This window comes from Sinohyriopsis cumingii, chromosome 10 (genome assembly GCF_028554795.1).
Source record: "Sinohyriopsis cumingii isolate HCF-2022 chromosome 10, ASM2855479v2, whole genome shotgun sequence".
NCBI lineage: Eukaryota > Metazoa > Mollusca > Bivalvia > Unionida > Unionidae > Sinohyriopsis > Sinohyriopsis cumingii.
The window spans coordinates 12,002,870-12,030,334 of NC_142970.1; the positions used below are offsets into that span (position 1 = coordinate 12,002,870).

The following is a 27,465-nucleotide window of genomic DNA, read 5'->3' on the forward strand; positions in this document are numbered from 1 at the left end:
GTATAAAAAAGTCATGTTGATAAGTTAAATATTTATAGGATAAAATAACAAGATTTCAAGGTGGGTGCAATGTTTGCCAGACTGGACAGAAGACTGGTACCTTACCTAGAACGAACTTGACCTTTCATGAAGTCTTCTGGTAAAAACATAGTGGTGATATAACCAGACAAATAAGTAAAATAACTATATTACGATTCTTAAGATTGCCATTGTGGTGGCCATATCGAAAGCCAAACCAGAACCATTTTATTTTCTAATCACCTGGACATCAGCAAAAGTGTCGTCTGGTGAATACCCCAAGTCATTCTGGAGGATTCGGAATACATTATTTTCGAAACGGCTGCTGTGATAGTAAGTTTTCTATTGAAAACCTCATGTTCATATAATGTCCCATTCAGTACTGACAACATACTTTTGTAACGAAAGACAAGCGACATTTGACAGACCATCTCTCGTATGTTTTCCAGGAGTACGAGCAGTGAAGCTAATAAAAGCCACGTCACCTTTTCCACCAAACACCTTTTATAGTTATATTATATTGTAATATTGACGCCATACGTAAAGAATATTGTTTGTGCAACGCAAATTAATATCCAATACTGTATCTTTTCACTAAAATCGTCACATTGTTAACCGTAGAAGGAGTGGCTTTGCTCATATACTTTTATTTCATTTTTTAGTGTGAATACAAGAGATATTGTCGTTGTTAAAAGATCTCCTCCTTTCGGGTACTTGAAACATAGAAAATACATGGATATACCAGTGTTTGTAGTACACAAAGGGATGTGAATGGGTTGGCATTTTCTTTTTTTACGATGCAAATTTAGCGCAGTATACATTCCTAACTCGAAGTGACTCGCTTTACTGTATCATATGAAAACACATATGCTACATGCAGAATCAACTGGACAAAAGTCTAACGAAATCTACGAAAAAACGCACATTTCACAGGAATATTTTAATGGTAACTGATTCTTTTTAGATGGGAATTAGATTATGCCATTTTAGTGTTTTAAATGTATGTGTGTCTTTTGCCAGGGACATTGGGCACTTGCACAAGTGGTTGTCATTGTTTGGTAGGATACGAAACGTCACATGAAAACGTGGAACTTTTACTTTAATCATCTTGCAAATTGTGGTGAGAGCAATTTAAGTGGGACTAGGATATTTCATTTTATTCATTATAAATATTTATATTTATCCACAATTAATGTCTTACCAAATTAATTTAAATATGTACAAAGCAACGTGGCTAATACAGAAAACAAAATGTAATCTGTGAACTTGTTCTTTTTTATGTTGAATATTTCCTTTAAGTGTAATGTTTGTTCACACCTACATTTTGATTCATTTTATCTTTTAATTAATTCTACATATATGATTAGAATTTGACAACAAGACATGCATATAAATGTTAATTTTGAAATTACGATTGTCATTATGACATTTAAGCTCACAACAAAAGCCATTTCTCATATTACCTTAACCTCATTAAAAAGTTCTAGTTGGACATGAAAAATCCTTGCTCACCTTCAGCTTCCAGCTCCATCAATAACTTGGGCCACCAGATGTCTCTTCGACTGGACTCCCGCGCATCAATATAGTTTAAGAAATCCATTCTCCTAACATTACAGTCATCCAATAAAATCGGGACAATTCTTTCACTTAAAAGTGTTGTCGTTTCAATTTCATCTAAAACGTGACGATTCTGAAAAGTTTCCAAGCCATAAATTAAAAAATTCTTGTATGACGTTATAATTATTTCATAAAGACGGACGAATAACGGAATTCCACGAAAACCGTCAAGATCATATTCACCGCAAACAAATCCATAATCTTTTTCTAGAGTTTCTACAGTTTTATTTACCCAATCGCTATCAGATTGAAAATAAAAGAAGGTGGCGTGTCGCTTTGATCCTCGTGGCAAACGTCTTCTTTGTACAGGCATTTGGCATTTTTCTGGTATAGTCAGACCCGATACCGTTGAATTTAATTCCACATCAGAATCCATATTTACCTGCAGTACAAAGAAAAACAGCTAATCATAACATATCTTTATTTTCCAGAAAATAGTTCTCATTTAAACTGCTTCAAAGACTATAAATACTGATGCGCTAGGAAGCATTAATCAATGTTAAGTTTGAAGTAATTTTACTATGCAGGTTGCACGCGGATTAATTAGACCCTGGGATGAATTTGTGTCAAGTTTCATCGCAATCATATAAGTAGACGAGGTGGTAGTAGTGACAATAACTTGTGCTAATGGACTGATGACTGTCGATGGAACATTTAATAAGCTATTCTGTCAACCGACAGTGGAGCTAAGATTGTAAAGCCTCTTTGCGGCAAAGGTTCTACAGTTTCTACAGTTCCAGACGAGACAAAATTTATATGGCAATTTAAATTTCTACTACATTCTACCAATATGGCATTCGTATAAACGCACATAATAAATGTATACATGGACAAGTGAGTAACACATTTCTAATCAATATGAGACCGGTTTGCAAGGCTGATATAGCTGTTAGAACCCTTCCTATGGCAGATAAATACACAAAAGGTCACTAATTAGTTCCTTGTATATACAAAACCCATGACTCCTTATCTCTTAGTGCACACACACGCGTACAGGAATGTTTACTTCCTCCTTCTGAGACATTTATGTTGAACTGCATGACAAAGTATGATAACATACCACCCGAGAAACTATTAAATCAATATGATTTAAATGGGAACAGTAAAGAGATATAAAAATATATTTTTCCTTTGCTTTATGTTTTCTGGCTGAAGGTTCAAAATGGCAGCCATCTATTAGTGAATATGGTAGCTGCTGATGAATTAATGATCTAAAACCGATACCCTGTGGGTTTCAAGATCCATTTTATGTTTAAGTTGGCTTTTTTTTTAAAAAAAACGTAGATTGTTGGATTATCACTACATCTGGCTATACACACCTCAATTACGGCAACAAGTAAAGTTTCATAGCTTCAAGACACCAAATGTACTATTTTTCAGATGTATATTGCAATAATATTCCATTGCATATATATGAGGCTATTTTGATGAACATCCCATATTAGGAACGGGATGGTTCAGTTAAGAAATGACTTGGTATGTAATGTGATAATATGATCATATTATAACAGCCGTTTTTGAGCAGATTCATGATTCTGACATGTACTCTTAGATAAGAAAGCTAAAAGAAAAAACAGCGAGGAAGTCAAGCTATCAGAGAGGTATTATTCTAATCAGTAGACTACGTGTGAAACGCTTGGATAATGTATTGCAAGAGTCTAGTTTCACTAAAGGTAATATGCAGTTGTCCATCGTAGTCGCATAGGCAAGCGACCGAGCTCATGAAGACATATTGAGCACCGATAGCAAACTATGAAAAACCAAAATAAAGGGAAATATTTTCGATCAAAGCTTTAAATAGTATTTTAAATATCTCTCCACCTTCATTACACATCTCAATACTATCTTAAATATGTGCTACATTACGCTTTCAAGCCATTATTGCAACCATGGGAGTAATAATCGTCTAGGCCTACATCACGTAAGGTGAAGTGTGGTTAGGGACGTCCATGAAGCTCAACAGTAAACGAAGCGGTTTTGCTTCCATACAGAATAGTGGTCCTGTGCATGTGCCTTCGTCAATATAAATCTGAACATTAAATTAGCTGAAATTCATTGCTTACTAGCAAGTTACATTGTGGAAGCCAAATTGTTGATAGAAAAATTGATATGGCTTCAAAATAATATAGTCAGTTAGTAACATTAAATTTGTCCAACAATATATATATATATATATATATATATATATATATATATATATATATATATATATATATATATATATATATATATTTTCCCAAAAATTCTGAATTTCCATTTATATCAATCTTCGGGCTATCAAATTAATTATTAACGCGGTAAAAAATCTATCACTCAAACAACTTTTCAAACTTGGATGCCCAAGCAAAAACACATATTTTTAAAACTGTTGTGTCCCTGTATCATGTAGATAATGATTACTACCTTGCATAATAATTCTAAAGCAAATGATTGAAAGTTGCAGATTGCGATTTACCAGAATTTCAGGGTACATATATATTGAGTGATAAAGTCTTTCCGCTGTTGAAACTGCTTCCTTTAGAACTATCCAATGTATTTAGAAGAAAAAAGTAAATCAGACTTGGACCATTTTTCATTTAACTTATTGTATAAGTCTCCAACACTCTGATCGAAATATCATACAGCTGATGTTTTGTTGAGTTTGTTTATATCCTTTTATTGACTAAAATGCAGGAATGACAGAACTGTAGTAGGCGGTAAGCTGTATCACATGACTTAGGTATGGACTACTTACTACTGCCTGGTAAGCTGTATCACATGATTTAGGTATGGACTACTTACTACTCCCTGGTAAGCTGTATCACATGACCTAGGTATGGACCACTTACTACTGCCTGGTAAGCTTATCACAAGACTTGGGAGTACTTACAACTCCCTGGTAAGATGGTCAGCTGTATCACATGACTTACGTATGGACTACTTACTACTCCCTGGTAAGCTGTATCACAAGACTTAAGTATAGAGTACTTACTACTCCCTGGTAAGCTGGTCAGCTGTATCATATGACTTAGGTATGGACTACTTACTACTCCCTGGTAAGCTGTATCACAAGACTTAAGTATAGAGTACTTACTACTCCCTGGTAAGATGGTCAGCTGTATCACATGACTTACGTATGGACTACTTACTACTCCCTGGTAAGCTGTATCACAAGACTTAAGTATAGAGTACTTACTACTCCCTGGTAAGATGGTCAGCTGTATCACATGACTTACGTATGGACTACTTACTACTCCCTGGTAAGCTGGTCAGCTGTATCATATGACTTAGGTATGGACTACTTACTACTCCCTGGTAAGCTGTATCACAAGACTTAAGTATAGAGTACTTACTACTCCCTGGTAAGATGGTCAGCTGTATCACATGACTTACGTATGGACTACTTACTACTCCCTGGTAAGCTGTATCACAAGACTTAAGTATAGAGTACTTACTACTCCCTGGTAAGATGGTCAGCTGTATCACATGACTTACGTATGGACTACTTACTACTCCCTGGTAAGCTGGTCAGCTGTATCATATGACTTAGGTATGGACTACTTACTACTCCCTGGTAAGCTGTATCACAAGACTTAAGTATAGAGTACTTACTACTCCCTGGTAAGATGGTCAGCTGTATCACATGACTTACGTATGGACTACTTACTACTCCCTGGTAAGCTGTATCACAAGACTTAAGTATAGAGTACTTACTACTCCCTGGTAAGATGGTCAGCTGTATCACATGACTTACGTATGGACTACTTACTACTCCCTGGTAAGCTGGTCAGCTGTATCATATGACTTAGGTATGGACTACTTACTACTCCCTGTTCCGTATGTGTAGATGTCTCCTCAATGACAGACTGTTTCCTTTCATCACTTACCAGAACTTCTGGAGCTTTGTTTTCTCCTGCACACAGAAAAAAAGATGAATTTAGCAATATCGGAATGACTATGAAAAATAGTCTTAGGTTTAGCAATGCCAAAATTATGCCACAATGACAAAATAATCTTAGCATTACAAATACCACAACGAGAATGACAACATAATATTAGCATTACAAATACCACAACGAAAATGACAACATGATCTTAGCTTTAGCAATAGCAAAATGTCAAAGACACAATGATCATTGCTTAAGTAATACCACAATTGCAAACTGGTCTTGTATGTAGCAGCAACACAATGGCAATGGCAAAATATTAGCTTTAGTAATGCCACCATGACAATGACAGTCGGCATATCGCCCCTCTTCTGTAATGAAATTTCCCTACTGAGAAGTTAACGACTTTCCCTCTACGTTTGGATAGTAGAAAGATAATAGTCCTCACACTTCTTGACTTGTCTGTGGCACTTGACCCATAGACCATGATAAAAGTTTTCGGCATTACTTGGATGGCGATCGAACCCGCTAAATCCCGCATCCGAGGCGGACGGTCTAACCACTAGTTCACCGGACGGGTCAAATATAAGTGGGTGCGCCCGCCTATTAAAGTTTCTTTATAATATAATTGTAAACCCGGGACCTACACCATAAAGTAAATGTGTACATATCAAAATCTACTTTCATCAATGATACATTGTCTCCTTTCTAATAGCCTCTCGTGGGTCGGTGGTTCTTTCTGGGGTTTTCCCCAGTTCTTCCTCCACCATTAATACTGGCCGCAATGTATAGCCTATCATGTGCTGAAAAATAGCGTTAAGCCCTTCAACAACAAAAACATCTCCTTTCTAAAACCAGTACATGTATAGTTGGTCGGGGTAATGCGGAGGAATCCTACAAAGCAGCAGGTTTCAAACAAAATACATAATGTACAAAGAATATATGAATAAGTGGCTCCTTGGAAATCCTTAAAAGGCCATGAAACGTGAATGTTAAAGTGTCTATGCAAGTGCATCGGATATTTCATGCAAAAAACTGAGGAGTCGACTCGAAATAAATTTGAAAACATTAATATTAGCAGCTAAATTAGATGCAACACCTAAGTAAAACAAAGTTTTGTAATATATTGTAGTTGTTATATCCAGCGATTATAATTGTTTCGGAACAGTACATTGTATACTCTTTGTCGCTGAATACATATACTTAAGTCTCCTGAAACCTGTAACATGTATGGACATGCAGCCTGATGCCTTTTTCATGTATAATATATTAAGACACGTAAAAATGTTAATAGCTGTAAGCTTGGGATAACTTACTGTACTAGCAAATCAGGCGAGCCATTCTATAGAATCTGTAGTACAGACCTTCAAACGTGTATCCAATTACATGCGTGAAGCAAGAGTGTTTGAATCATAATCAATTTAATTGTATAAATGGGATGTATAATAACAGCTCTGTTTCGTGCAAATAATTCACTCACAGTCTCTCGTGGTCTTTTCTCTAAACATACTATTGTGCTTTAATTATTTTATGTTCTCTATAACCAGATGGTGTACAGTAATAACAATTGATATTGGAGAAACAACGTTGAGTTACGTATTCTAACAACACGACATTACGGAAAAACCCATATAAGCGCGTTGCACAATAGAACTGAATGGAAGACCTAGTACGCGATTGTCATTCAATCGAGTCATTGAAGGGTAATACATACACATTTCAAGTTGTTCAGAGCTGAAAGAAAATGGCAGTGACCGGCTTCGTATTTCTCATAATGCGTAATCTAATATAGTGTTCTTACCAAATATACTCGTAAAATCGAAACTCTCCTTTGTCTGGACAGTCCATGTAGACACTAATATGATTTGTACCTCCTCTACCTTATCACCAATGGAAATTGATCTTAAGCTTCATAAATAATACAAACGTCATAAATGTTATAATTTTATTATCAGCAGAGAGGAAATTAAAAAACTATGCTGACGATGAAAAGATATGTAGAGGTAAATAACTCTATGCTGAATATAATTCGTACCGATATACAGCTGTACATCCAAACACTCCAATGTAAGGCTATTGCTTTCGGCCTGTTTCCCCCCCCCCCCCCCCAGTAGTGCAAGTAAACTGGCACGGTCAAGTATGCCATACATTTCAGACAATTATTACTGATATGTCCGAATCGCAAAGACGGGTTCTCGGGGGCCTATACCGTACATTTAACAGTTACAATCAAATTGCACACCCACACCCAACCATCTGTTTACCTCAATGACGACATTTTGCAGTGCGGCTGATGGAATTTCAGGAAAGGTTTCATTTCGTATACCAGACCCTATGTAACGAAATAGAACTACATTATATACTTGTCATATTTTGACGATGGTACATATCGCCCTTTTTGAGTTTAGTACGCTTTGAGAGTGTGTGTGTGTGTGTGTGTGTGTGTGTGTGTGTGTGTGTGTGTGTGATTTAGATTTTTGACGTAGCTTTAACAATTGTTCAGTCATATCGCTACGATGTCTGCAGTGTGACAATTTATAGTGATATCTAGCAGTGGCGCATCATGCTGCAGACATGTAGCATATGTCCCACTCGGTCACATTTATCCTGACACCAGGCCGACCATACCTAACACTAACCTCTTATTGCTGAGCGCCAAGCGAGGCAGTTGCTAGTACCATTTTTGTAAGCCTTTGCTATGACTGGACCGGAGGATCGAACCCACGACCTCCCGCATTCGAGGCGGACGCCCTAACCACTAGGCCACCGGAGCGGTAGTACGCGTTGAAGAACTATACATATGTATTGATGTTTCAGTACAAATGACTAGGTTGTCATATATGAATTAAAAATCGCTTACCTTCAGATTCAAGTTCACGAATCCCAACTTCTACCAGATGCGAAGCAGGATCAACTGATGCTGTTCCGGGCATGACTTTGATCGAGCGAATAATGCCGCAAGGACTATTTGATTCTTAGCGAACTAGCTGTCAGCTTAAGACACCGATGACGTGAGGACTGAGCTGCAAAAGACAGACAATAAAATTCAAGTCAATATCCATGATTATCACCTTAACGGGCGCAAGCAAATATAATCCTTCAAACGCAAACTAAATATTAGCGGTATTGTTCTGTAACTGGACACACCGCGTGCAATTAATTTGCAATCAAAACTTCTGATAGACACACCCAGTGTACTAATGATTCCACTGGTCAACAGTGAAATCATTACTGACTTGAAAAGGCCCTAATCTGTAGTATTTTGGTGTGCCGAACACGAATATAACCGTGAAAAATTTGTATTGGCTCTCGTTTTGAAGATATTCATATACCTCATTTTCTATGTTTCACTGTGTAAATTTCTCCAGTAGGACTGCAGCAACATCCGGAATAATGATGTAACATTGCATAATACCATCATGCTCACAGCATCCACAGTTGATTGCATCATTTTCTGATGCAATGCAATACTAATGCCATGCGGCTGCTGAAGTAAGTTGACGTCAGCAGTGTACTATACATGTGTAGGCCTATTATACTAATGCCAGGCGGCTGCTGAAGCTGACGTAAGCAGTGTACTATATAAAGCCCAATCAGATAGGTTCAGCATTTAAAATATTTTAGACGTTGTGCGAGACAGTTCAAGCTACTGTTACATAAAACTTATTATTTTATCCATTTACGTACAATAAAGAACAGTAATGCCTCGAAAGTGTGTTAATACCGCGGACAATTTTTGCTATATTTGTGGGGAAGTGACATTTGCCAACCAGAAGAAAAGTATCAATTCTCAAGTGAAGAAGGCATATCATCTTTACTTCGGATGCAAGGTTGGTGACCAAGATAAGCCTTGGGCTCCGCATATATGCTGTGCTACATGTACAACACAGCTTTCACAGTGGTTGAATTGCAAAAGGTCATCAATGCCGTTTGCAGTCCCAATGGTGTGGAGAGAGCCAAGCAACCACCTAAATGACTGTTACTTCTGCTTGGTTCCTCCTCTTTCCGGCGGAATAACGAAGCGAAAGAAGTCGAGAATAGTCTACCCAAACATTCCGTCTGCATTGAGACCAGTTCCACATGGTGAGGGACTTCCTATTCCAGAACCTCCAGCAGAATATTCTCTTGATTCATCTGACGAAGACAAAGGTGAGTCGACCTGTTCTTCTCCTGGTCCATCAGCATGCAGTGATCCAGATTTTCACTGTGGTGCATCATCAACCCCACACAGAATAACACAGGAAGAACTAAATGACCTGATTCATGATTTGGACTTATCAAAGAACAAGGCAGAATTGCTAGGATCAAGACTCCAACAATGGAATCTTCTAGAAGAAGATGTCACAATTACTGCATATCGAAAGCGCCACCAGCAATTGGAGCCTTTCTTCAGAAAGGAAAGTAATCTGATATTCTGTTCCGATATTGAGGGCCTCATGAATGCTTTAAAAATCACTCATGACCCACAAGAAAGGAGACTATTTGTGGACTCTTCGAAACTGAGTCTCAAGGCTGTGCTTTTGCACAATGGAAACATTCTTCCATCTATTCCAGTAGCGTATGCTGTCCACATGAAAGAGACATACGATAACTTAAGGCAGCTACTGAATTCCATTGAGTATAACAAGTACAGCTGGCACCTCTGTGGTGATTTGAAGGTAGTTGCCCTTTTAATGGGACTGCAGCAAGGATATACAAAATACATGTGTTTCTTATGCGAGTGGGATAGCCGAGCAAGGGAAATGCACTACATGAGGAAGGAATGGACTCACAGGCAGAATGTAGCCATTGGAGAGAAGAATATCCAACACCCAGCTCTGGTTGAGGCTCAGAAAATCTTGCTACCACCCCTTCACATCAAACTAGGTTTGATGAAGAACTTCGTGAAAGCCATTGACCGGACTTTGCCAGCATTCCGATACCTGCATGAAAAATTCCCTCGACTCAGCGAAGCAAAGATTAAAGAGGGAGTTTTTGTGGGTCCTCAGATTCGAGAGCTTTTCAAAGATGACCGGTTCAACAACTTGCTGGAAGGTGACGCGAAACAAGCATGGAATGCTTTTCGCCTAGTTTCTACAAACTTCCTCGGAAATGTTAGGGCAGAAAACTATAAGGAACTAGTAGAAGACATGTTGATGAAGTATAAGAAACTTGGCTGCAATATGTCTCTAAAGATTCACTTCCTTCATTCCCATTTGGATTTCTTTCCTAGCAACTGTGGTATTGTTAGTGATGAACACGGCGAACGTTTTCATCAAGATATCGCAACAATGGAACAAAGATACCAGGGAAAATGGTCCACTACAATGCTGGCTGACTACTGCTGGACACTCCTCAGAGATGCTCCCGAACAGCTGTACAAGAGACAGGCGAAGAAATCTAAGATGTAGTCAATGACTTGATTTTTTATAGGTAGGCTATTACAGTTGACCTTTTACTATTGGAATGCATTTCGTTATGTAAACATTAATTTCTTGCAGATTACAAAAAAACTAGAGCTAATTTTGCAATTTGACTGTCATATTCGTGTTCAGCACATAAAAATTGATAAGAATTGACTAATTTTATTTCAGTAACATGACTTTTGTAAAAATTTGTTGTCCAGTGTTCTCAGACAAATAGGGACAGTACCAGCTTTTGAAACTAATAAAGAATGAGAAATTGAAAAGTACAGGACGATGGTACACGTATTGATTACTCGTTAATAGTTAATGTGGCCGAAGGCAAAGCATGCATATAAGTACGGCCCCTCGTCCATCGTCCATCAGCAGTTTGTTAACACTCGATTTTGAACATTTATGTAGACGAAGAAAAGGTTATTAGACAATTGTTACGACACTATGGTGTTAAAGTACGTAACTGAACAGAGTGAAAACCACATTTTTTAAAATAAAATTAAACAAATAAATTTATTTCCCTAGAACTCAAAGTGAAAATTTCACAAGACCTTAAAGTATTGTGAATGAAATCTCAAATAGACCTGAACGTTATATCACAAATGAAAATATTTAAAGTCTTAACTGTTATCCAGTGGTGTTCATAATAATTTCCAATACATTATATGCTGATGTGCTGTAATCTCAAATGTGCTAAAGTGCTATTTGCCTCGAATGTAGACATGTGTCAGTCTGTTGATGTTTCACAACAATATTATTCATAACGTTTTTGTCTCATTTCCCTATAATTCCAAACTAATGTTTTAGTCCATGAATATGTGATCACTTTGTAATTCCAGTGAACAATTTAAGTATAACCATCAAAACGAAAATCCGAACACAACGATAAAACTGATTTTGCTTCGGATGTTCTGGCAGAAATGAGTAATTTCTCTAGTAAACAGCACTGAGATAAAAGCTAAGACAATATTAGAGACAGGTCGTAGGTGAGTTCTTTTCTAGAACATTTCAAGTTGTCAACAAGTTTAGGAATTTCCAAATGAAAATTCAAAGAAACACGTTTGCATCCACTGATAATGATCCTAATATTTAGTCTATACTCATTGAAATATGTTAGCTATGTATTATGTTGTTTACAAAATAAATGCTTCTAATCAGGTAATCATGAACTTGATTTTGGACAAAAGTCAATAACTAATTACAAATATACATAATATAATTATAGAGGGCAAAAAAAAAAACAAACAAGTTAAATTAAATATATATAACATAATGAAAGGGGAGGTAAGTATGTTCTTGCCCCAAAAATAGATGAATCAGTGAAAAAATATTAATTAGTGAAGTGCATAATCATAGTTATTTCCACTGGTACATTATATTATATTATATTATATTATATTATATTATATTATATTATATTATATTATATTATATTATATTATATTATATTAAGTTGATTCAACCTGACGTAAGGGTCAAATGCTTATATCACCTTAAATAACGTTCCTGCAACAAGTATTGAAGTAGTCCAAATTCATAATTTTTCCATGGATATCCGATTAACTTGTTGGCATTGTCAAAATATAATGATTAACGTTCACAATGGTATTAGGTCCACTCCCACCTCTGAAAACTTGGCAGAAGTAAAAAAATTCTGAAGTCCATATAAAAATGTTTTGTTCATTTCCCAAATACGACGCAACAATTGTGCTTTTCGTTCGCTAATTCGTTTCAGAGAGAGAGAAGACGAGTGAAGGTATATTTTAAATCTTATAATGCTTCTCGTATACTGAGATAATGATTTAATCATAATCACAATAAAAAATATTAGGACCTTAAATTAAAGGTGCCGTAATTTTATGGTTTTTCTTTTCATTACTTCTAGTCAGAAGTCATTTTGAAATATGAGAAAACGAGGAAGGCGAACAAAACAAACACATTATGAAAATTTACTGAGACGCTAAAAATCCATCCTTTCATTTTGGGCCAGATAGTCAGTTTTAAGTGAAATTATTGCATATATACACTCTTTAAAATAAAACTATTTTTTACTTTTTATATTTAATGTGTTACGTATATCTGTATCATGTGTATTATTTTCAGAATACTATTTTGAAAGGGTTACTTAGTAAATGACATCTGCAATGATAATATCCTATGATCATAACCTGTACTTTAAGTCATGCATATTGTGTGCTTTGTTTCATTCAGAAGTTTCAAGGTTTATTACAACTAATAAGTACAAGTAAACACCACCTGATCCGACAAGGACGCGAGTTGTGATTTTGAAGCCAATTTGACTCGTATCCTTATTTATCGGTGTTATAACAGGTGATAACGTCTTTGGTGTGTCTCGGTCATGGTGCGAACTCGCGACATACCACCATCGGAGGTGGACGCTCTGACCACTTTGGTCACGAGATCGGTCTCAAATATTATAATAGCTCTTTACTGTCAAAAATTAACTCTAAAAAGAAGAGTTGTGATGTTGGTTCTATGTAAAGTTTATCAGTTATACCAAGAATTAACCTGAATACCTTACTTGAAATCTGAAAAGCATGCTTTCAATACAAAATCATTGAGAACCACTCCGTTTTTGGTAAAGAAAATGTTATCACATTTATGCAGTCTTAGATGATAATTTAACAAAATACTGTTCAATGGGACGTAAGTGCAAGATCCTGTCTTACCCACCCACCAAATTGTTGCATGACTTGCGCGAATTAACATTTATGGGCTAACATATGGCAGTTACACAGGTGAGCAATATACTAGTCGACCTTGGGACTTGTAATTTGTCAAGAGAGAGAGAGAGAGAGAGAGAGAGACTCGCGATCCCAAATGATGAACCCTACTGTGCAGAAAGAAAATAAATGTATTATTTCAGAGCAGTATACAATGATTCAGTAGTGATAACAGGTTATTTTACTTGTCTGTCAATTAAGTGCATTTTGTTAATCTGTCAATTAAGTGTATTCGGTTAATCGGTTTAATATTAGATGCCTTTATCTTTTTATTTGCATTTATATTTAAAATAATGATTTGGGTTATCTCCAGTTCACAAATCTATAACATACTGGTTAGGCTGTACATGCCTAAAAGGCAATTATTTTGTCATCATGACGAACTTGTCATCTGCGAGATATACACAGCGAAATTTATCGACTAATAAATGTTTGGGAGGTGGGATACTGTTGTTGAAAATAGTACGAATAGTTGCGGCTATAACCTGCATATAGCCTCAATGACCTCTGCGGTAAGAAAACAAGGTGCATATTATATTTTGTAATAATCACACTTGTTGAAAATGTACAAATCTACGTCCACTAAATGGTCTAGGAACGAGTAACACATAACATCTCGCTCATTGCAAATACACAAGTCTTTGTGTATTAAAAATACATGGGAAAGAGTAAAATAAACATCGGACCCAATGATAAAAAGAAGTCTACACAATCAATGACTCACGATTGAGTATCAAACATTTGACTCTCTTTGAAACATGTACAAATCTATGGGCATTAAATGACCTAGGAGTAAATAAACATCCGCCTCATTGAAACAAGTACAACATAGGAATGAATAGAATGAACGTTTGACTCATTGAAAATTTGGAATTAGATTTAACAAATATTTGCAGATAATAACAGAAACTTAACGAAAAAACGAAAAAATAACGATACTAACAATTTCTAATGAATATAATGGAAACTTTAATGTTTTCAATAAAAGCGGCTGGTCTATTTTGAGCAGGTCAAGGTCGCTACAACAACACATCAATATATGGGACAACATCGTATCCCGCTCATATGCAAATATAACGCCTCTCTTGCGAGCGGCAATTTCGTAACATCGAAACGGCCGTTTGTATTTGTAGTTTCTGTCTCCATGTTTATATGTTGGTTAAAATTGTATTTTGGGTTTTCACTTTGTCTAAAATCAAGTTCATGTTGTACCGAACAAATAAAAAAAATTGTGAACAAAATAATACATGTTTAATATTTTTCAATGATCGTTGCTTAAGAATTCATATTACTGTGTGCGTGTGATTTGGATTTTTAACGTAGTTTTACCAATTTTGTAGTCCTAACACTAGCCTCTTAAATGCTGAACGGATAGCGAGGCAGCTATTAGTACAAATAAGTGTTTGGTTTGACTTGGCAGGGGGTTCTAACCCGCGGTCTCCCGCATTCGAGGCTGACGCTCTAACCCCTAGGCCACCGGAGCGGTATTATTATTGTAAACATGTTTATTTTAATCTGAGTCTAGCATATCTGACCACATTGATTACGATTTTAGTAACAGACCTTGTCTTGATGACAACTTTGCATATTCTACAACGTACAATTCCATTAAGTGACAGAATTTCCAAAAGATGGTAATTGCAACCAAGGTCAGGTAGAAAGGTTTATATTCTTGTTTACCTGACAAATTATTCATTCTTGCCTTTAACATCTGACGCCATGTCAGTCTTATTGCTGTGTGTATTATTTCATTTAGGGTGGAATTTATTTATTCAGATCATTATTAACTAGAAATACAAAGTGTACATATAAAGTAATCTTGGATTTTAATATTTATTTGGAATTAGTGATTTTAGATAAGGATATCCAGTAATATTTAGCACTGGGGCATCATGCTGCAGACGTGTAGCATATGTCCCACTCAGTCATATTATCCTGACACCAGGCCGACCAGTCCTAACACTAACATCTTAATGCTGAGCGCCAAGCGAGGCAACTGTTAGTATCATTTTTGTAAGTCTTTGGTATGACTCGACCGGGGATGGAACCCACGGCCTCCTGCATCCGAGGCGGACGCTCTAACCACTAAGGCACAGGAGCGGTCTGGATTCAGAGTTTTGAAAATTTTAGAAACTTGATTTTTATAGTATTAGCTTTTGCTCTGTTTTAATTTTATCGTAGCTTTCAAACGCGATCAATTAACAATAAATACCTTCAAAGATTTTATGTGTAATTACCGTAAAGTGTTTGAACTTTGATTTCATTGAGGGGTCGTTTGTGTGTGCAAGCCGGAAGTTGATACTTAATATGCAAGTGAAATCTCGCTGAATGGAATACTCTCCTCTTATTGGTTAAAAGAAAACGACGTCCTGAATTTGTTTAGAACTTAGTTTCAGTTGGCCAATGAAATGAGAGTATTTCATTAGCGCGTTTTTCTTCCATATTAAACGGGCGCGATCATGGCCATATCGAGCATTAGTGTGGGGAAAATGGTCTGACAGTCGTTAAAGGTATGATAGTAATTTCGGAGTCGCATACAACGTCAAATGCCAGAGCTTAACCTGGGTACCAAATTTATTACGCTACGCTAAATGTAGCTTGAAATATAAGCGTTTATTCTTAGATAGGTCGCGCGAGAAATGAGTTGTGTCCTCCCTTGTTAAAAATTGATATAATTATAATATATTAAAAGAAATAGAAAATATATTTGTGGTCCAAATTTAATACAAAACAACATAACATTTTATAAACAGCTAAATAATCTGTATGAATGTGCCAAATTTGGTTTTGATATCTTTAAAAATAAAAAACGTTGGGTATGGGACCACTTTTTGCCAGAAACATAATTCATTCATAAACAGTATTAAGCCCACATTGTTTGAAAAAATTCATAAAAAATGCAATTTCTGACATTTCCATCAAAAAGTTTTATATGCTTCTTTCAAATAGTATTATATGTGTGCAAATTTTGATTGAGTTATCTTTCAAATAAAAAAAAAATTATTGGTTCAAGCTACTAGTAAATCCAACGATCCTCACAGGTCAAGGTCGTTTTCCCATACAGGCAAGGCACACGGGCGCTTGATTCAGAGGGAACTAATAACAACCTCCCTGGGTGTTATTAGTTTCCCCCTGAATCAAGTGCTTGTGGCAAGACAACATATCGTAATAGTGAATTAACTTTGCGAGTTTCAGATAGTAATTAAAGAATATGGATTAGGAAATGTACTCACCGACTCAGGCATCCATGATATTAATCCACGTGGAACCTTTGCACACGCTAACCGAGATGAATGTGCATCCAGGCAAATCAAGTCTGTACGTTCCAAATTTCAAGGGGTAACAAATAAATACATATATGAAAACACTATTAATCATAAAAATACATTCAGTAAAGAAAAACAAATATTTTCTTTGAAGAAACTCGGTGAAAAATTCCCCAAAAAGGCAGAAGGTACACAATCCACCATGCGATATACCTGAGTGAGTAATCACATTTGTTTCGTGCTTCTTATTATACCAGTGTTAGCACGTGCAAAATGTATCGGCATCAAATAATACCTTGTGTTTGGATTGGATATAACTTTTGATTATTTAGTTGTTTTTAATATTCTCGTAGTCTGGTTCCCTGCTGCTTAAGCTTCTAGTGTTGTACACCGCAGGAAGCATACGATTCAGGGAACCAGACTAATATTCTCGCGGGTTGTATAATTTCGCGGTATTGACTACGTACGTTCTACAGAGACATTTGTGCCATCTAATTTTATTAAATAAAAGTATTTTATCATACCTTAAAACAAAGTATTTCAACAATGTTTCATTTTTTGAAAAGATCTAAGAAAATAATTAAGTCTCGTACATCTTATACCTAAAGTCGGATCATCTTAGGCTTGGTTGAATAATGTCATATACTTGATGATGGTTCACATGATTGACCTTGTATACATGTCGGTCATTGCCGAAAAAAGGAAGATAATAATGTTCGATGTATTGTAAGATTGACGTAATCCAGAGACGGATCAGGGGTATTTAAGGCAGGTGGGGTGGGGTGCAGGTTTTCAGGACAAACCACAACGAGATGAAAAGCCAAACATCGCACACACACACACGTGTATAGTCACTGTCACTTGAAACTTGACCAACATTTTATTCTTGCTCACATTTATTTGGTATTATGCAAACATATAGTTTTGCTTTGGTACCCTTTAGAGGAAAGTCAGGGCCCTTTTGAAATTGTGGACCCCCGCCCCAAAACTTGATCTGATTCGGCCATGCACTCCCGGAAGGTTGCAACCATGTATGACTGTTTTTATGAATAGATTCTGATGATGACACAAATGAACTTAATGCCGAGCTTTAGAAGTACACATTCGCAAGTTTGACATGATAAAGGGATGATTTTCAGATTGGAAATCATTGCGGAGATAATGTTCGATTACCCGACATGATATCTAATATCTGTCACCGTTTTCTTTACAAAACGTGGGCATTCGTGTGATCCGTTATTGCATGTGGCCTTCGCAGGGGATAATGGCCCAAAGGGGTAAGGGGTAGTGCTCATTCACACCAGAAAAGGAGTTTAAAGGAGCGCTGTGGGTTCCCCTAGCAGTGCCAAGGCCAATACCATGACCGTGAACAATTTTCATGCAATTTAGTGCCATTTGTTGGATTTTTCAAGCATCCATATTCACTCTTGCACACAAGACAACGAAACACAATTTTGTGCATATCTATAATTTCCACAATTCATTTCAGGGTTCGGGCGCACAAAGACCCCTGGCGAAGCCTTCACCCATTTATTTATTATCAAACACAGTCATCATTTAGCTTTTTACTATCCATTTATAAACATTTCAATCGTAATGTCAGTACATAAATAAATAACTTTCGGTTTTTTTATTATTCTAACTCTAGTAATTTATCTCATATTTAATCTAAAATCCATTTTTATGCGTTTGAATCATTTGTATATTCAACATTCCTCTTAGACGATTTGGTTGCAATTCTCAGTCGTATATACATTTGATTTTGCCTTGACATCTAGGTACATTGCAGTCATACAGGTTCAATTTGGTTGATCATTGGTGACGTTTTCTTGTTACATGTCACCCTTTTTCTATTAATGTGTGTGTGTTCATTGAATAAGTCTATTTTTCCCTTCACATAACGCGTTTCTACTAACACAAACTGTGGTTTTTGGATGATAATATATCTCTCATTATATCATACCTATTCCTGTCTATAAAAGTATGTGTGATCATTTAATGATCTTTGATCGAAACTCTGAATCAGACAAACATTTGAAATTGCGTCAGGTGAATAAATTTGTACTCTCAGTATAGACTCTAGTATTAGTCACTCAAGGTGCCATTAAAGGTGCACGACTCTATTAAGTATTGGTAACATTATCGGAATAAGTTGTTTCCCTTGATCTATTGCAATTCTAGTAGCTTCAGTTAATATGTAAGACGAGTATGTAATAAAAACGTATTCTGTCCAAGACTGTGTATTATTCGAAATTTAAGGGATCCTGTAAATAGCACAAAACACACACTCATATTTAGGAACGATTAACTGAGAAAGACTGACGTCACATAGAAAACGAAAGTTAGCGATATTTTTCCCTGCATAACAGACTGAAAGCATGTATATTAAAAAAACGGGAATATCAGACCCGAAGTCAAAGTTCACAACTCTACCATCGTGAAGTGATCCAGTGAATGAAGATGGGTGCTCATTATTCGATTTATTGCTGTCTTTTTTAAATGAAAAAAGTCGTATCTGGAATAAATGTATATAGCATCCATAGAAGTGTCGTTAACAACGAAGTGGTCCATTGGTTCGGTGGCCCAGTGGCCAGAGCGTCGAACCGTATCCGTGTAAAAGGTTGTAATAATCTTCTTGCTTAATTGTATGACCCTTAGTACGCCACTGTATCCGTGTAAAAGGTGGTAATAATCTTCTTGGTTAATTGTATGACCTTAGTACGCCACTGTATCCGTGTGAAAGTTTGTAATAATCTTCTTGCTTAATTGTTTGTCCCTTTGTACGCCACTGTATCCGTGTAAAAGGTTGTAATAATCTTCTTGGTTAATTCTGTGACCTTAGTACGCCACTGTATCCGTGTTAAAGGTTGTAATAATCTTCTTGGTTAATTGTGTGACCTTAGTACGCCACTGTATCCGTGTTAAAGGTTGTAATAATCTTCTTGGTTAATTGTGTGACCTTAGTACGCCACTGTATCCGTGTTAAAGGTTGTAATAATCTTCTTGGTTAATTGTTTGTCCCTTTGTACGCCACTGTATCCGTGTAAAAGGTTGTAATAATCTTCTTGGTTAATTGTATGACCTTAGTACGCCACTGTATCCGTGTTAAAGGTTGTAATAATCTTCTTGGTTAATTGTGTGACCTTAGTACGCCACTGTATCCGTGTGAAAGTTTGTAATAATCTTCTTGCTTAATTGTTTGTCCCTTTGTACGCCACTGTATCCGTGTAAAAGGTTGTAATAATCTTCTTGGTTAATTGTTTGTCCCTTTGTACGCCACTGTATCCGTGTAAAAGGTTGTAATAATCTTCTTGGTTAATTGTATGACCTTAGTACGCCACTGTATCCGTGTTAAAGGTTGTAATAATCTTCTTGGTTAATTGTGTGACCTTAGTACGCCACTGTATCCGTGTGAAAGTTTGTAATAATCTTCTTGCTTAATTGTTTGTCCCTTTGTACGCCACTGTATCCGTGTAAAAGGTTGTAATAATCTTCTTGGTTAATTGTATGACCTTAGTACGCCACTGTATCCGTGTTAAAGGTTGTAATAATCTTCTTGGTTAATTGTATGACCTTAGTACGCCACTGTATCCGTGTTAAAGGTTGTAATAATCTTCTTACTTAATTGTTTGTCCCTTTGTACGCCACTGTATCCGTGTAAAAGGTTGTAATAATCTTCTTGGTTAATTGTTTGTCCCTTTGCACGCCACTGTATCCGTGTAAAAGGTTGCAATAATCTTCTTGGTTAATTGTATGACCTTAGTACGCCACTGTATCCGGGTTAAAGGTTGTAATACTCTTCTTGACTAATTGTATGACCCTTAGTACGCCACTGTATCCGTGTTAAAGGTTGTAATAATCTTCTTGCTTAATTGTATGACCCTTAGTACGCCACTGTATCCGTGTTAAAGGTTGCAATAATCTTCTTGCTTAATTGTATGACCCTTTGTACGCCACTGTATCCCGGTTAAAGGTTGTAATAATCTTCTTGGTTAATTGTGTGACCTTAGTACGCCACTGTATCCGGGTTAAAGGTTGTAATACTCTTCTTGACTAATTGTATGACCCTTAGTACGCCACTGTATCCGTGTTAAAGGTTGTAATAATCTTCTTGCTTAATTGTATGACCCTTAGTACGCCACTGTATCCGTGTTAAAGGTTGTAATAATCTTCTTGCTTAATTGTATGACTCTTTGTACGCCACTGTATCCGGGTTAAAGGTTGTAATAATCTTCTTGGTTAATTGTGTGACCTTAGTACGCCACTGTATCCGGGTTAAAGGTTGTAATACTCTTCTTGACTAATTGTATGACCCTTAGTACGCCACTGTATCCGTGTTAAAGGTTGTAATAATCTTCTTGCTTAATTGTATGACCTTAGTACGCCACTGTATCCGTTTTAAAAGGTTATAATAATCTTCTTGGTTAATTTTATGACCCTTAGTACACCACTGTATCCGTGTTAAAGGTTGTAATAATCTTCTTGCTTAATTGTATGACCCTTAGTACGCCACTGTATCCGTGTAAAAGTTTGTAATAATCTTCTTGCTTAATTGTATTACTTTTAGTACGCCACTGTATCCGTGTAAAAGTTTGTAACAATCTTCCTGACTAACTGTATGACCCTTAGTACACCACTGTATCCGTGTTAAAGGTTGTAATAATCTTCTTGCTTTATTGTATGACCCTTAGTACACCACTGTATCCGTGTAAAAGTTTGTAACAATCTTCTTGACTAATTTTATGACCCTTAGTACGCCACTGTATCCGGGTTAAAGGTTGTAATAATCTTCTTGACTAATTTTATGACCCTTAGTAAGCCACTGTATCCGTGTTAAAGGTTGTAATAACCTTCTTGGTTAATTGTATGACCCTTAGTACACCACTGTATCCGGGTTAAAGGTTGTAATAATCTTCTTGGTTAATTGTGTGACCTTAGTACGCCACTGTATCCGTGTAAAAGGTTGTAATAATCTTCTTGACTAATTGTATGACCCTTAGTACGCCACTGTATCCGTGTTAAAGGTTGTAACAACCTTCTTGGTTAATTGTATGACCCTTAGTACACCACTGTATCCGTGTTAAAGGTTGTAATAATCTTCTTGACTAATTTTATGACCCTTAGTAAGCCACTGTATCCGTGTTAAAGGTTGTAATAACCTTCTTGGTTAATTGTATGACCCTTAGTACGCCACTGTATCCGGGTTAAAGGTTGTAATAATCTTCTTGGTTAATTGTGTGACCTTAGTACGCCACTGTATCCGTGTAAAAGGTTGTAATAATCTTCTTGACTAATTTTATGACCCTTAGTAAGCCACTGTATCCGTGTTAAAGGTTGTAATAACCTTCTTGGTTAATTGTATGACCCTTAGTACACCACTGTATCCGTGTTAAAGGTTGTAATAATCTTCTTGACTAATTTTATGACCCTTAGTAAGCCACTGTATCCGTGTTAAAGGTTGTAATAACCTTCTTGCTTTATTGTATGACCCTTAGTACGCCACTGTATCCGTGTAGAAGTTTGTAATAATCTTCTTGACTAATTTTATGACCCTTAGTACGCCACTGTATCCGTGTTAAAGGTTGTAATAATCTTCTTGACTAATTTTATGACCCTTAGTAAGCCACTGTATCCGTGTTAAAGATTGTAATAACCTTCTTGGTTAATTGTATGACCCTTAGTACACCACTGTATCCGGGTTAAAGGTTGTAATAATCTTCTTGGTTAATTGTGTGACCTTAGTACGCCACTGTATCCGTGTAAAAGGTTGTAATAATCTTCTTGGTTAAGTGCATACTCCACATTTCAGTTTGAAGTAGACCAAATGAAGACATGTTTTAAACCAATGATGAGTGCGAGATAAAGATCAATGGTCGCTGGGCGGTGTTATGGCCGCATGTAATATGGCTACCTTGTATTGGTGATCTACGGTTATGTATTTTTTTGGAATACATCATAAATTCAATTACTTTGTTTATTGTAGTCGGTTTTTTTTTACTAATAGGGCTGACTAGAATTTTCTTTGGTGGGATGGGCTTACTGTAGGATTTCAGTTTTCTTTCATGTAGCAGTAGGTCAGGCCTGGCCCTAGGATGTGCGGGGTCCAAGGCAGCATGCTGGGTCCAAGGCAGCAAGCGATGAGCGTGGGACCCCATGCCAAAGAAAGTGCATTTCCTGAAAGCGCGGGGCCCAAGGCGGTTGCCTCGTTCGCCTTGTCGAAGGGCCGGGCCTGCAGTAGGTTTCATTTTATTTACACAGCGAGTTTCATAGCATATCTTCTGGTGATACGTTAGCTTGTAAGCGGTGGTGTAGGTTTACATAAAAGGATCTCATGCGTAGCGAGTTGGTTGCGCATCTTATGTGTCTGGATAGGTTCATCTGTAGGTGTCACTGACGTGTTATTTCCGTTTTGCATTTTGTTTTGGGGGACATAGCTGTCATTTATAAATCTCGCTTTTGTGTATTTCTGGAGTATATTTATAGCGTTCAGTCTTATCTAATATTGTTGAACCGATTCGTTACTTACATAGTATTGTACTTATACTTGTTATTATTATTCCATTTAGAGCAATTAACGAAAAATAACGATGTCGTTTTCTAATTTTGAGAAAAACAACTATGCTTGAATTTAAAGACTGGATAAAGTATGTTTACTTATTATTTAGTCTTAAGTTCGTTTCGATAATTTCGATAATCGGACTTTAGAAATTTTTTAAATGAAACGTAAATCAAATCAAATTAACCTTAAATTACAAAACAGGAAGAAGTTTAGAATATTTATGTAAATCCATTATGAAAATTTGTTTCCAGTCCTGCATGTTTATCCTGTAATAAGTATCACTAAACTTTATATCACGTGAAATTTGTTGTTGTTCTATTGTTGTTGTTCAAGGGTTTAACGCCATTTTTCAGCACAAGATAGGTTATACATGGCGGCCAGTATAACTGGTGGAGGAAGAACCCTGGAAAACTCAGAGAAGAACCAGCGACCCACGAGAAGCTACTGGCAGGCTTTCCATGTACCCACGCTAGCCGAGCCTTGAACTCGAACCCACGTAGACAGAGGTGAGATGGCAGTGATCCGGAACGGTGGGCGCTTTAGACCACTCGGCCACTCGGGGCCCCTGGTGGAATTTGTATCTCATTGCTTAAATATTTAAAAATTACGTAAAAGTTTGTAATAATCTTCTTGCTTAATTGTATTACTTTTAGTACGCCACTGTATCCGTGTAAAAGTTTGTAATAATCTTCATTATCTTCCCGACGTTCATCTCCAATGACAGGAAATTTATTTACTCATAACCTCCATTTGTTCTCATTAATTTTCTCCAAAAATGCCTTATATAGATCATTTTCAGATACTATTTTTAGCTGGCCAAACTTATACCAGAACCGCATCCGGTACGGTCATGCGCATTTGACGTAGGGCAACTCGAGTGACCTACACTCCTTACATGAATAGAACATTTGTAATTTTAGATCGCCGCAGATAGTATTACACAATATTATGCCAGCCAACAAGTATGAGTTGGACTGTACGTTTTCATCAAGTAGTTTTAACAATAAATGAGTATCTATTGCATCGTGACGCATCAAACTCCGCCCCCCCCCCCGCTCCCCCCCCCCCACGACTGCATGGTAATGAATAATCCGAAAATAAACAAGTTAACTTTGTGTAATTAGCAGCAAACAATCAATACCAAAGTCGGCACATCACATATAAAGCAGATTCCTCAATGATTTACCATTTAGTTAATAAACTAAATGGAAATGAATGTGAATCCCAACACTGCTTATGATTCATTGGATTAGCTAAAGAGACTCTCTCTCTCTCTCTCTCTCTCTCGAATGCATGTACACAGTACACACTATGAAAACGTAAATCAAACGCTTGTATACCAAATGTGTACGCACCAAATGGAGAGAGAGAGAGAGAGATTTTCATGCATGTAATATGTTATTTTATATGTGAGTAACCATTCCATCTATGGAGCCAAAATATTTTTATGTTTACCGAACTCTGTCTCTGCCTGACAGACTGGAAAACGAATATTCTACACTACATGAATTCCTCCTGCTCGGACTACTTGACAGACTGGAAGAAGGATATTCCAGACTGTCTCAATGCCTGATCGGGTTGCTTGACAGACTGTAAGACGGATATTCCACACAGACAGTTTTCCTGCTCGGACTGCTTGACAGACTGGAAGTGGGATATTCCAGGCTGTCTCGATGCCTGCTCTGACTGCTTGACAGACTGGAAGACGGATATTCCAGACTGTCTCAATGCCTGATCGGGTTGCTTGACAGACTGTAAGACGGATATTCCACACAGACAGTTTTCCTGATCGGGCTGTTTGACATACTGGAAGACGGATATTCCACACTACCTGAATGCCTGATCGGGCTGAATTGATATACCACTTCATAACTGCATTGAATTTTACAGGCTTTGAAACTGGTGACATCTTATTGTCGTATGCGTTATGATGTTATTTTCCCTCCTTAGGAAAAATTAACTTATTTTTCCCTCTGGAGCTCTACCGCTACTTGTTATTCAAGTATAAAATTGTTGATAGTCACATCAGTAATATAGACCTACATACCTAATGCAACTAATGCTAGATGTGTTTCTTTAAACACCTGTTTTTCTTTTTACCTGGCACTAATATTTCTCTTATCTTTACAAAAGTCCTTTTAATGTTTTCTCTTAACACCCTCTCAAACTGTTAAATATTTAGCCAAGTGTTATATTAAGTCTTTCCAACCGTTCTTGCGTTGGAGATTTTTTTATTGGGCTTGTCTTTTGGTGGATGTATTTTTCTTTATGCTTCAAAACGTTTCCTTACATTTCAATATAAGATTTACTTTCGATTTCACAAGCTGTACGGTAAACCCCAATTCCTTTTCCAATTATGGGGTAAATATTTTCACTAGCTTTCTAATCTGAACTGCCACGTGGTATTCGTCATTAATAGAGTCAGGTCATATATCCTCTAAATATTCATTTGTAGCCTGATTTTTCCAGCCTAATATGAGTAATCCTGGCAACACTGGCTGGAATGGGTTTTATTGCTTGATCTCAAGAGTTGTGCCTTTCACTGAGATAAGATCTGGCTTTCCATTATATTTTAAATAGTAACCTTTTAAAAATTCTGCAATAATTTAATTCTTGCTGCTATTTCACTTCATTGATATTGATACTTTTCCGCTTGCATAGATCCATAATTTATGGTGAAACCTTAGAATTTCTAATTGGTGTGACATCTAAATCATTAGCAAGGTGAATATTATCACTGATTTGCTGGTTCTAAATGATGCTCATGCGCATCTCCACACATCGGGTTTGTGATTGAACATGCACTCAATCAATATCAATTACATTAACAATTGACCCAATTTCAGACGAACTACGTGACGATATAATACATTTTAGGAGTATTAATCAGATTAAAAATTATTTGGCCAGAATACTACAGAGGCGATAGAAAGAAAAAAACGAAGTAGAATACAAAGTTTAAATTGGTTGAGGCTGGCATAGCAAACGTTTCATGCTGTATGGCAATAACAATAACTGTATTTCGGGCTTCTAGTGTGGTTTCGTCTTTTGTTTGTACAGGGTGTTATACAACATTACTACATTTGAATGCAAACGTTGTTCACGTAAAAGTTGAGATACATCAAACGATTAAACATGATACATCAGTTACATCTGATATATATTCAGAATCGAAGTCATGATAAGAGAAGCAATAATTGAGATCGAAATCAACCATGAGAAAACCTTTTTATTTTTCATAAGCAAGGAAACAAAATTTTGAAATAAAATGTTAAAATAAACAATACAGACAGCCTGAACATTCTAGCCCCACTGATGATGATTATTATTATAATGAGTGTACATAACATGTTTGATACTATTAATGACAACTACATTACTACTACTTCCAATAACGATGATGACGACGACGATGATGATGATGATCATGAATGTATTGTTGCTGCTGTTGTTGTTGTTATTGCTTGGGTTTAACGCCATTTCAGAGCAAGATAGGTTATGCATGGTGGCCAATATAACTTTTGAAGGAAGAACCCGGGAAAACCCATGTATGAACCACCGACCTACCGGAAGATACTGGCAGCTTTCCGATATACCCACATTGGTCAAGCCCGAGACACGTACTCACGAGGACAGAGGTGTGATTTCAGTGATCTGTAAAGGGGAGTGCTTTTGACCACTCGGCCACCCGGAGCCTCATGCTGAATGTTTTAATTAGTGAAAGAGTACCATCTTTATCGCCACCACTATAATCATCAACTATTATTATTAGTAGTAGTAGTAGTAGTAGTAGTAATAGTAGTATTAGTATTAGTATCATCGAGACTAGGATAATATAGTTTCTAAAGGCATGATTTATAACTAGTTTCGTATTGTACTTGTTGATTTGTATATGTTCTTGCTTGTTATTCTATATATATATATATATATATATATATATATATATATATATATATATATATATATATATATATATATAAATATATATAAGTTCGAAAA

The 27,465-nt window shown here is 36.5% G+C and overlaps 1 protein-coding gene across 2 annotated transcripts in view; it reads right to left on the minus strand.

Annotated features, from left to right (window-relative positions):
• The window catches only part of LOC149789601 (uncharacterized), a 38,303-nt gene extending 21,210 nt beyond the window's left edge, over positions 1-17,093 (minus strand). The window contains exons 1-5 of one of the 2 annotated variants that reach the window (XM_089973336.1): positions 16,875-17,093; positions 8,362-8,524; positions 5,439-5,527; positions 1,868-2,017; positions 1,531-1,708 (exon numbers count right to left, since the gene is read on the minus strand). In XM_089973336.1, the coding sequence (XP_089829462.1) occupies positions 1,531-1,708; positions 1,868-2,017; positions 5,439-5,527; positions 8,362-8,434 (490 nt within the window). In that variant the 5' untranslated portion in view covers positions 8,435-8,524; positions 16,875-17,093. Of the gene's footprint in view, positions 1-1,530; positions 2,018-5,438; positions 5,528-8,361; positions 8,525-16,874 lie in introns of both variants that reach the window. The other variant, XM_089973335.1, reaches the window with a different exon arrangement.
• Between the last annotated feature and the right edge of the window lie 10,372 nt (positions 17,094-27,465).